This window comes from Strix uralensis, chromosome 1 (genome assembly GCF_047716275.1).
Source record: "Strix uralensis isolate ZFMK-TIS-50842 chromosome 1, bStrUra1, whole genome shotgun sequence".
Classification (NCBI taxonomy): Eukaryota; Metazoa; Chordata; class Aves; order Strigiformes; family Strigidae; genus Strix; species Strix uralensis.
The window spans coordinates 96603069-96615805 of NC_133972.1; the positions used below are offsets into that span (position 1 = coordinate 96603069).

Consider the following 12737-nt stretch of genomic DNA (forward strand, 5'->3'; position numbering starts at 1 on the left):
ATTTACCTTTATGTTTGCCCTTTTTAGAAGTCGAAGACAATGCAATGTACCAGCTGTGGACTGACAGCGTTTTAGTGATGGGAGTAAAATGGTGTTAGCATAATTAAAAAGAAGTCTTTTCTGTTCAGAGTAAAAGATGTAACATTGTACTACAGTACTGTGAAACTCAGGCCATCAGCCATAACTGATGAGTGGTCAGTGCACCTTCAAAAGGTAGATGTTATAGTGACTATAGATTTGGTTCCCAGAGAACTCTTCTAATAAAGTCCACTCCAGGTACCCCAGGGATATTCTAACTTCACAGCCTTTGCTCCAGGTTTGGCACTGTTCCAAATGGAGAATGTGGCTAAATAGCCAATAAATCTCAGGGAATCTCTCTGTATCAAAATTGTTCCTTCCCAAAGGTGTCGTACTCTGGCTTTATGTTCAAAATGTCTTTCCACAAGGTGAACAGCAGCCACTCTACATGCTGGGACTGGGGCTCAAGCTCAGGGTCAAATTGTGCATTTTAGTAAGTACATTAGACTCCTTATAATTCAGAGATGCACTTATAGCAAGACACGGCTCCTTAGAATCTAATCCAAAGCTCACATGCAAGTGGAAGAGCTCCCAGCAACTTCACTGGGTTCATGCCCTGTACAAACGTGTGTATTCTTCTATCAGAAATAACCAGGTATATAGCAGTGAGCACCCTCTTCCTTTCAAATATTGCTAAATTGTATGAAATGACATAAGTAGGCCCCTACTGTTGTGCTAATCTTGCCGTTTTCGGTGGTCATGCTGTCCCTGTGATGCAAGTGTGCAAATGGCTTGGCTGCTCCCCAAGATTCCAGGTACCGGGTCATGCGGACAGAAGCTCTCATTTTGGCTCCATCAAGAGTATGTCGAGGTCTAATGTGGTGCTGAGGGCTTCTCTTCTCTCCCTGGATGACAGAGAATAAAAGGTGATATCAGCCTCTGTGTTCATTATCTTTTGAAGCAGTTATGCATCATCTGGTATCACATATCTGCATGCTTAGGAACTTAAAAATGGAGAGATGCTAAGAACCTGCAATTCTTAATGATATTGCTGGGAAATATCAGAGACTTATTTCTGAAGAGCGGGAAAGATTCGCAATGCAAACATTGTGTATTTGTAGGCATCAGTAATAGCTCTGATCAATATCTTACGGTAGTGAATTATTCAATAAAGAGATTAGTGGTCCTGCTCAAAAATAACTACGACTGGCCACAAAATAAAAGTACTACTAACCTTAGGATTGATTACAAAGTAAGTCTTAACATTATGCTCTTTCAGATATGGGTCCCTCACATCTCCATCCCCATCTTCCACTTTGTAAGCTCCATTCAAATGTGCCAAGGTGACTGAGGTGATGTGAACACGGCTGAAATTATATTTTAAAAGAATGACAGAATCACAAATACCAATCAAAGCATAATTTGAACCTGAGCAACCTTTTTTACTAGCTTTTGGATATACTTTTTATACACTGCTTACTCATTTTTAGAAGTTCTAATGGGCATAAATCTAAAGGTTTCCATTCACAAAAAATACTCCTTAAATCACAGGAAATACTGACTGCCTGTTTTTTTTTTCTAAAGACAGCACTAAGAATTAGTTCAGGCTTTTCCATGAAAGCTGATGGCTGAAGACATGGTACCTATGCATTTCTCCACGAGTCCAAAGGTTAACAAAGAAGCCTCTTACCCTGGGACTCCTCCAGCTTCCATATGATTTGCCAGAGTTACGTCATGTGACCACACATCGTACTGCCACTTCTGTAGCCCAATAACGCCACAAAGCACATTCCCAGAGTGCACTCCTACACGCATATTAATATCAACTCCAGTTGCGTCTCTCACTTTCCTGTAGTTGAGAAGAAAACTGGTATTAATATACATAATAGGGCCTCTGTTTTCTTTTAATTTGCTGTGGTGGTTTAGTCCCTGCCGGGGTCTGAGACCACGCGGTCGCTGCCCCTCCCCCACAAAGGGAGTGAAATACAAAGCCCTGGGGCTGAGATAAGGAGAGGTTTAATACAACAGTGCAACAGCAACACAACAAACAACAACAATAACAGTAATAACAATGAACAGAACAAAATATGTACCGATATAGCAGTGAGAGCAGAGAAATCGTATAACACACACGTTCACCGATTCTCCCGCGCTCCCACGCTTGGGTGCTAGGAGGTGACATCAGCATGGTACTGAATAATCTGGGTAGAGCTTCCCCCCACTGCTGGGGAAACTTAACCCTATCCTAGTTCAACCAGGACATTTGCCCATCAAATCAGCAGTAAAAACAGTGACAACATTTATTTTTTTAACATTGTCTCCATTTTTTTTTTATGTTAGGATTATTTCTATATATTACCTTTCCTATTATCATTATTTACAACTATTTGTAGTAAATATTAAATCTTAAGTCCATGTCTGAAGTCCCTTCTTTTATACTCATCTGAAATTATTTGGGAGGGCTGAACTAAGTAGTGGTGATGTTTGGCCACATGGTAGAACCTAAGGACTATTTTTGTTCTACAGGCAGCTTTTGGAGATCTGGAACTACTGTTATGCATCCTTCTATCTGAAGACCCTAATATCTACATTGGAGACTTTCTCATATCTGTCATATGACAGGAAGGATGAAAAACGCAGCACCTCGGGATATTCTACAGGCTGGTGACTTGTACACTTTTTGGGGATATGGGCTCAGTGCCACTCAGGTTGTGGAGAACATAGACTCAACAGCCTTCTACATGCTTGGTGAATGCTGTACCCACTTGATTGTAAAGAATGAGAGGCCTCCCTCTCTGTCCAAACCACATCTAAACCTTTGGCCTTTCCAATGATTAGACAGAGTTGAAGTATCTGTTCACCCCAACCCAAATCTCAGAAAAGCCATATGTGTAAGATAGGCATTAATCCTTCCAGAAGAAGCTCTTCTGAAACACAGGTGGTTTACTTAAGTCAAACAACCAGAACATTTTCAGACATATGTCATATGAGTACCTAACTACATATGTAAGGAGTTATACAATTAATTCAGATGTCTACAGGCTTATACAGTTTAAGAAATGGGAAGATTGTAACTTAACTGCATTTATGTGTTTAAGCCCCAACTCATGTGGACCAAAACTAACCAGTAATAAAGAACATGTACACACATTTATCTTGAAGGAATTCAGGGTTTTGATGGAAGGAACAACTATAGAATAAGAAATCCAAATGGCTCCTATATATGAGTCAGATTCATAGTTCTAGCAACATCTTCAGCCTCGATGAGAATCCTCAGCTCTGTACCTTCTGAATTACAGAATTAACTGGCATGTTTCTTTTCTTTTTTTTTTTTTTTTTTTTTTTTGAAAGGGAACATAGAACTTAACAGGCTTTATTTGATATGGTAAATCCTACATTTAAGCAGTAGTTCTCAAGTGTTCTTTTTCTGGGAAATGAAAATAACAGGAGCATGACTGAAAGTATTTTTGTTAAACTGTGTCTTGAAATTATTAAAAAGAAGAGAGGATAAATTCTTTAAATTCTTCAGTCTCTATCAAGTGTTTATTGGTATCTCTTTTCACTTTGCCATTTTACAGTGCTCTTGTGTACCTGACACACTTGAAAATGAACTGCTTTTAAATGATCTTTGTAAGCAGTCGGCAAATGACAAACCGCACTTTGCTCTGCACAAGGAATATGACACAAGCTTAACACTTTGGGAAAAAAAAAAAAGTGTTTTACAGAACTGGGCAAAGTGGAAGAGGAACATTTATCATCTAGGAGTGCTTGTCGAAACGCTGCTCTGCCATATTCTGCAAAGCAAGCCATAAAGTCAGCTTTATAATAAGCTCTCGGGAGTTAAGAAGGGGAGTAAGTAGAATATGTTCCAGAACTGAATCTTCTCTTCTGTCTCACAAATTAAAGAAACCACAAAAGATTTTTAAATTAGAAGTGCTACTCTGGACCAAATTAGGGTTTACCACTATTTCTCTCCTGTGCTCCCTGAACAATTGCTATGACAATGCAGGCACTGAATCTAAGAATGTAGTCCATCACATCTCCATAGGACACTTGCCTTACTTACACGAGTATATCTGAAACTTTGCACTACTATTTCATTTTCTGTTCCCACAGTCTCTCTGGTTTCCCTCAGCACACCACAGTCTGTGCCCATCTTGGCTGGGCAGTCAAAATACTCATAAAGACTACATTTTTCCTACTGCAGCCTGAAATTTGAGTTTGTAAGGATTCTGTTTTTCACCAGCATGGTTAGCTTGCACGTAGTCATAGGAACTTTACTACACACAAGCAAGAGCTCAGCTCATTAGGAAAGCATCTGCTCTGTCTACCTGAGTTTTACTCATCGGTAATTCTAGATTGATGTATCTAAGATTCACCTGGTCCCCTCTTATGCACTTTCACACACTCAGTTAGCCTTGAGCATTTAGTCCCCCGCAAATTTCCAGCTTTAAAAGCATAGTTCCCTTTTGGATCAGACCTGCAGGAATGAAACCATACCTAAAAAAAATTATTTTATTTTGTATCTAGCTTTCAAATTGGTACAACCACCTCATCCAACAGTTTCTTTCACTTTTCTCTGAAATGGAACTCATTTCCGGCTACCAAATCAAAGACAGCCTTTGAGAATGTGTGGCTAAAAACCATGTAAATTAGGAAATCAGAGACAGACAAGGAGGTGGAGTTTGGGCTGGAGGAAAACATCACATATATTCATACACAAACATATGTGTAAGATAAGCTCTATCCTTAAAGCATCCAGTTAAGGTGGCCAGCTCTCAACATCACAGGCTGCACTGGCATCTATGGCTTGATAAGGTGACCATGCCACTCCTGGACAAGCAGGCTGCAGACTATAAGAAACATTGGATTTGTTCCAACATAGAGCAGAGAAGCAAAGCCATTAATCAATGGGACTACTAACATGTTTAAATGGAAACAATCTGTAGCGTAGTGAGCTGAATTGCTCAAAATGGAGCTACACATCATTAGGAAACAAGACTGAATAAAGTTTTGTACTATAGACCACCTGGCAATTTGGTAAAATTGCTCCCTTTTTCTTCATAGATAACTGGAACTGAAACCATATTCAGGTGGTAAAATCTATACAGAACTCTTAATCTAAACAGCAAACTGCTTTATTTCAGTAACTTACAGACTGAGGGGTCAGTTTGCACCTCAGTGACTGAATATAACAAAACCTCACATTTGACAAAAAAGTTATTTCAGATGGAGTGAGTCAAACATACACTGAGTGACACACTTTCAACAGCAAGAGTATTACTACTTCTAGTTTTACAGGCCACAGAAGTATTTCAGGAGATGCTTCCACACAAAGATGCAGCAATCACACAACAAAATATGGAGTTGATTAATAATCAGTATTTTTTTTTCACCTACAGGCTGCAACACATAACATAATACTTTGAAAGCATTTGAAAACATGGGGTGCACATTCTTCACTTCTTACAGAGATGTAAACAGTGATAATCAGTCTACAGGAGCGTTGTGGATTCTAACTACAGTAATAAAGTCAGATCAGAATGTGCTATACCAGTAAAAAATAATTTTCTAGTCTATAAGGCTGCTTTTACCAAGGAGGACCTTATCATCCAGCATTAACAATGAGCATACTTGATAGCAGCTTGAGCAGAAAGTTTTTTCAAAGAAAATTGTGAAGTTCTGAAGTGTGAGGAACTGACAGATTGCTCTCTGAGCTCAAGTAAAGCACTGCATTATGATGTGTAAAATTATACTTTCAGTTCTTCATGAAGGGCAATTTATGGCTTGAGCTTAGCATTGTTTTTCCACCAGCCTGTAACCTTCTATACTTTTTTCTCTTAATAAAAAAGCAACAGGTTGACCAGAAACTATATGCAGATGGTTTTAACTCACATTTATCACAGAGCACACAGATCTTTTCAAATGTAAATCAGAAAGCTCTCATTTTCACTGAAATGCTGTGGAAAAAACCTAACATTTTTTAAGCCAACCAAGGGGGGAAGTCAGAACTTAGGGACAGACAGTCTTACCTACTGTTCTACTGAATGAATGTTAGCCTTAGTTCCTAATACCTTAGAGAAGCAATTGGTATATCTAAAAAGCAGCCAGTGAAAGCAACAGAGGAAACAGCCAAATCTGTAGATTTTAATGCTTGGCAAGAAGAAGTACTCCAAGTACCTTTTTTTTAAAAAAAATGCTCATTTCAATACAATGTAAAATACAACCACTTCTGGATGAAGAAAAAATATTTTAGAAAATGCAGCAGCCCGATTCCTGTACTGAGGTTAGTTTCACAAAAGATCCCTAAAGCAAGAAGATCAAAATCCTAGTTTCCACAAATACTACAAATTTTCCATGGATACCTTAAAATGAAAAGCACCAAATTGGTTTAATCAACCTACCCATGCAGTAATTACCCTGGATCGAATCAGAAGACCAGAAACTGAAAGCTGAAACCCTCTTGTGACTACAATTACTCACATATGAGAATAGTATTTAAGGATTAGAGGAATCATTTTTGTATGTCTGTTTAGTTAATCATTGAAACAACACTGTTCTACATAACTGTACACTTCATGATGAGGTGCATGCCACACATAGACCTCTACAAGGATGAGGTAATTTCTTACTTTGCTACCTGGACAGTGGTAAATATGATTTAGTCAAAAACATCAAAATTGGAACTGAAAATTACAGAAGATCATACCATGTTTTAAAACCAAAGACCAATTGTTTAAAAAAACAAATCACACAGATGACTACCAAATATCCAGACCTCCGCATGATATATATTTTTGCAAAATGTAGCTCACCTAGATATACTGTAATTTTATTCAAAGAAAACTTAGCTTTTCTGCAGAAAAGATATTTGTGCCATTAACAGTAACTGCTATAAGTAATCATTTACAGTATTTTAACTCCTAAAAGCTGAAAAGAACTTCAGGTATGAATTTGAAGTGCTAAGGCTTGGACAATAAGCCCAAGCCAGAGTTGACCTATAGATGAATCCTGTATGTTTTATAATTGACAAGCATTGTATCAATAGGTATTATACTAAAATTATAACAGACCACCTGTCCGGATGTAACAGGTGGGAATATTGAAACCTGAACAATAGGTCTTGAACCGAAATTGCTAACTCCGTATGTAGTCATTAGTGAGATATGTATAGAAAATGTAACTTAAACATCATAAAATATGTATCCTTCTTTGTGTGTGTAAACAAGGTAACAAGGCCACAATAACAGGGCCACAGAGACAATTGTCTGGCCCTGTGACCTGGTGTGTGACCTTGCTCATAAATCACCTAGATAAGCTGGGAAAACTCCCTTAGTTTTTTCCCTGAGCCCCGGCCAGGCTCTGGGAAAATCTAACGTGAGACTGACTTCAGATATTTCCGCTTAAAACAAAAGGTGCCAGCTATTCTGGCTTACTGATTTCAGGTATATAAGGCTGGGCCCGCTCACAGCTACGTTGGAAGCCTCACCTACGGGTGGACGCACCGCGTAGGATTTCCCACTTGCCGGGAAAGGTTCTCCAAATCCTCGCTGTAACCGGGGCTCCCCAGCGACTGCGGATCTGGATGATGGTAACATACGCAAGTGGTGATGTATCTTTCTTAATCACTATTCTCTCTCTCTTGTAGTAATGATTTGATGCATTACCCTGTATTTTCCTATTTGTTTAAGCGCGCTACTTTGTCTTTTCTTACTGTATGTTTTCTATATTATTCTGTTATATTATTTAGTTATTTCTAGTAAATACGCCTGCTCTTTTCACTCTGGTGTCTGAGTTTAATTGATATCCCTAATCAGCAAAATAGAATTACAGACAATGAATTATCTGACCTTGGCTAAAAAATAAAAAAGAGGTGGAAGGTTTTTTAATTGCCCTTTCCTCACAAAACATTTTCTAAATGAACTAGTAGAATCAGACCCTTGCTTAACAAATAAACTACAATACCGAGCTGAATTTTCTGCATAGGCAGGTTTAAGACCCATCAGCATGGTGTGCAAACATCCAAACTAGGTTTAAGTACCCTCATACTGAAACGCGTCCAGCCTGTGCAGACATCCAAACTAGCTTTAAGTAACCTCATACTGAAATGTGTCCAGCTTTGGTGGCAGAACTCATCCAGGGCAGGTAGTTTACAGAAGAGTTATTTCTACTCTGAACTGAGAGTTCAGATAGCAGTCAGGTGAAGAGATGAGGAGGACTAATACTGCCCTTTTGAAAGACTTCTTTGAAGTCCCATCGTCTTCAGAACTGCTGCAATTGCCTATAATCCATTCCCAATCTACTTTGAGATCAGTACTGATCATTACTGATCCCAATCAGTAATAAGCTAGAGAATTTCTCAAGCATGGCGAAAACTGTATCCTCAGATGCCTTGCAAGTGTTAACCCATCAGATACAACCATTTTTTTTTCTCTTTCACAGTCATACCAAGCCTCCTGTTATTACCAGAGTTACTTGAAATAAGTTACAACTGCTATTTCAAAAGCAATCACATTAGGATTCTCAAACATCTTGTCTGTTCTCTGTTTCAAAGACAGAACAAGCACAATGATTATGGGAAAGAATTAAGTGACAAATACAGTAATCGACAAATCCAAAATACTGTTGATAAGCACAGAATTCTCAGTAGTCCCTTAATGTGTTAACTGACAAAACTTTTTAGAAGGTCCTCACCTAAAAAATTAATTACAGAAAAGTTGCAACTAAACCTAAACCTGGGGTCTAGTAAGACAGGCATATTCAATTGATTATTTAACAACAATACCTAGGGAGGTGATAGTCCCCCTGTACTCTCCACTGGTGAGGCCACACTTTGAGTATTGTGTCCAGTTTTGGGCACCTCAATACGAGAGAGATATTGAGGTGCTGGAGCGAGTGCAGAGGAGGGCAACGAAGCTGGTGAAGGGCCTGGAGAACAAATCCTATGAGGAGAGATTGAGGGAGCTGGGACTGTTCAGTTTGAGGAAGAGAAGGCTGAGGGGAGACCTCATCACTCTCTAAAACTACCTGAAAGGACATCGTAGAGAGGTTGGTGCTGGTCTCTTCTCACAGGTAATTAGCGATAGAACAAGAGGGAATGGCTTTAAACTGCAACAGGGGAGGCTCAGAGTAGACATTAGGAAAAAATTTTTCACAGAAAGAATGGTCAGACAGTGGAATAGGCTGCCCAGGGAAGTGGTGGAGTCACCATCCCTGGATGTGTTTAGGGGTCGTTTAGATGAGATGCTGGGGGATATGGTGTAGGGGAGAACTTTGTAGAGTAGGGCTGATGGTTGGACTCAATGATCCCAAGGGTCTTTTCCAACCTGAATGATTCTATGATTCTATGAACATGGGAAGTCAGTCTTTCGGCCCAGGAATCTGTAAGCCATTAGAAATGTCTTTGGCAGACATGCTCATTATCACTCCACTGGCTCAGGGCTGAGGCATCTTAATTGTGGAGGGGCAACTGCTCCTGACCACCATTGAACTCCAAACTCAGAGGAGCCAGGAGTTCCGGCCTCTCACAGAGCCATCTGACTAGCAGGTGGGTGGCAGCATCATAACTCTGCCTAAGTGATGTGGTTGGGATATTTATCACCTTATAATCACAGAATAGTTGATGTCAGAACAAACATCTGGAGATTGTCTAGTCCAACTTCTGCTCAAAGCAGGGCCAGCCAGAGCATGTTGTTTAGGGCTGTAGCAGTTGGATTTTGACTATCTCAAAGGCTGGAAACTCCACAACCTCCCTGGGCAACCTGTGCCAGTGCTTAATCACTCTCACAGTGAAAAAAGTGTTTCCTGATGTTCAGAGGGAACCTCTTGTGTTTCAGTTTGTGCCCACTGCCTCTGGGCCTTTCAGTGGGCACCACCAGAGACCCTGGCTCCATCTTCTTTGCACTTTTCCTTCAGGTACTTAAATGCACTGATGAGATTTTTCCCCCTCTGCTTTTTCTTCTCTAGGTTGAACAGTCCCAGCTCTCTCAGCCTTTCCTCATATGAGCAATGCTCCAGGCTCTTAATCATCTTTATGGTGTAGTTATAAGATAGCCTGGCACAACCCAACCTCTTAAAACATTTCTTTGCTGAGGCTGAGATCAAGATTACCATGCTGGACCTTGTAGTGAAACACACCAACTACTGTAGGTCTGAATGTTTCAACCAGCAGCACAGCTACAGACAGAAAAGAGACAGAATTTTTATTCTTGAATTTTTAACAAAAAGTTCAGCACTTACTTAATGGCTTCACACATGTCCAGTCCCATTTTCACACAATTCTTGGCATGATTTTGAAGAGATATAGGTAGTCCAGAAACACAGTAATAGCAGTCACCTAGGATTTTAATTCTCATACATTCATTTTCCTGGAGGAAAAAGAAAGGTAAGATGGTCACTTTCAACTTGAATTACATAAATGAAGGGTTACTGTTACAAAGACTGACTTAAATGATGTTAGTAAAATCATTCTACCTACGCTTGTTTCAGTAGAGAAAGATTTGGCTTGCTAAAAAAGAAGTGTTTGTCAGAGTTTTGTACGGATGACTCCTCCATCTGTTATGGTCCTTAATGGGCAAAACAACGAAATAAGTTCACTGCAAAACATGTATCTGCAGTGTTGTTCACACCTTAGATTAAAGACTGAGCCAAAGTATCATGTACTCAATCTAAATAAAGTCTTTCTGTTTGAAATATGAAATCAAAAGACCTAGCCTTCCACATTTACATCTTTGAAGATGTACTAGGCAATACCTCCTGAAACTAGCAAATATCATCTTATTTCTATCTTTTGTACTCTAAGGCAATGTAAAGTTGTGGGGTTTTTTAACCAATACTGGACAACCAGTTTTGAACTAATAAAAAACACAGAACATTTTTATCTGTTTTAGTGTTTCTGATTTCATCTTCACACACAGCATGAAGTTTGATGCAATTTTTATAAAAATGACACCTAAATAAACAGAAGAAAATCTTGTGATTGTAGTCTTCTGATTGAATCTTTTCTTGAGTAATCAAGAAGCTGTGGTCAGTAAATAAAATTGCTTTGATCATAATTGTCTCTCTTGTCCTCCAGTCTCTTAAATGCTTTTTCAGAGATCAGAAAACTGGCTGTATCAGTTTTCAGTCTTGAGTTTCTTAATCCTTGTTACTGTAAAAAATCTATTTAAAGAGCGTTCATCTGCCATTAAGCTTTACTGGGCTCCATGAGCTGTCTCTATTGGTCCTATTAGAGAGAGCTATCTTGGGTTTCACAGATTGTCACACTGGCAGAAACACACTGTTGCACTCAGACCAGAGCCAGATTTTTTCTTCACACGTTTCAAGTCTAATCTTCCTGCCAAAGCCTCAGAAATGCTGCCAGAAAGCAGAAGAGTCCCCAGAAAGAAAAAAATATTTTAAAGATGACTTATTTAAACTAACAGTAGCAGCCCAGTAGAAACTCACCTTTGCAATTTGATCAAACTTGCCAAACAGCTCATTTAGCATGTGCACCAATTCCCCTGGTGAACAGTCACTGGCCAGGCGAGTGAAACCCACAATATCAGCATACAAGATGCTACAATAGAAATGAAAAGAAACTTGGTCACAGTTTCCTTCTGCAGAACTCAGATTTATCAAGCAACAGCAAAACCTGAAAGTAGGCATTCTGGACTACACAGAGGTATGTCCATACCCAAAACAGCCACTGCTAAATGTAGATTAATAAATATATTTATAGGTAAACCTACATCTACTTTTAAAGACATTACGTTTATAGGTAATATATACCTATGTTTACCTCTATAGGTATTACCTTCACAGGTATTACTTAATTATTATTTATAGGCATTCTATACCTGTATTTGTTACAGTGTATTGAAAAATAGAAATATTTTTCCTACTTACATATCAGCAATATAATAATGGTAATTATTTCAATGAACATGTTTATTCTCAGAAACTGTTTAATAACTTTTTATCATTGTAGACATTTTCTGTCTAGATTTACCTGTCAGTGATCTGCAGCATGGAAATCTTTGCTCACTTGTTACTCAGACTATTAAACTCAAGCTTGATTACTAAGATATTCAAGCTATAGAGTGTGCTTCTGTTCACCAAGAAAACTTGACAATTCCATAGAATCAGGCTATGGAAAAAGTATCAAGTGAAAATGAACTTCCTCAAAAGTCTTGCAATACTTGCTATAAAAAAGAAATTTCTAAGAATGTCGTTCAAATTAACTTGTCCAATCAAAAAAAACCAGACAAAACAACATGTAAAGATGAAAGCATATTTAAAATAAATGGTGAATTATTTTTCTTACTTCTAGAAATTTATAATTAATAAATAATTGTCAGCAGAATATTTTATCTCAGGTACTGTGCAAAATACATATGTGATACAGCTGCGTCTATTTACATTATATAAAACCTAAGAAATTGCTCCAGTTAAGAAAATTACAAATTCGGTATAGCTGATATGAATTACAATTCTGACTAGTATACATGAAAGCAAGATTTGGTACTTTAACCTGAAAAATTAAGACATTATGAAGAAAGCCTGTTAATGCGTGGCTTTTTCTAAAGAACTCCTTTGTATTATCATCTTTGTTGCTCTTCTGGAACATGGAATTCTTAGTATTTGATCAAATTTATGGATACTAAACAGTAAGCTGTTGAAAAACATATTAAAAGAACTATTTTCTTAATTGCTCTCTTAACACTTTCTTTTCAAAATTT

The 12737-nt window shown here is 38.4% G+C and overlaps 1 protein-coding gene across 2 annotated transcripts in view; it reads right to left on the minus strand.

Annotated features, from left to right (window-relative positions):
• Positions 1 to 12737, minus strand: part of ADCY2 (adenylate cyclase 2) — a 235727-nt gene that overhangs the window by 72094 nt on the left and 150896 nt on the right. For both annotated transcript variants that reach the window (XR_012629660.1, XM_074874654.1), the window contains exons 6-10: positions 11464 to 11575; positions 10258 to 10385; positions 1709 to 1867; positions 1253 to 1385; positions 747 to 923 (exon numbers count right to left, since the gene is read on the minus strand). Coding sequence is in view for 1 of the 2 variants with exons in the window: in XM_074874654.1 (XP_074730755.1) it covers positions 747 to 923; positions 1253 to 1385; positions 1709 to 1867; positions 10258 to 10385; positions 11464 to 11575 (709 nt within the window). In the remaining variant the exon portion in view is untranslated. The remainder of the gene's footprint in view (positions 1 to 746; positions 924 to 1252; positions 1386 to 1708; positions 1868 to 10257; positions 10386 to 11463; positions 11576 to 12737) is intronic.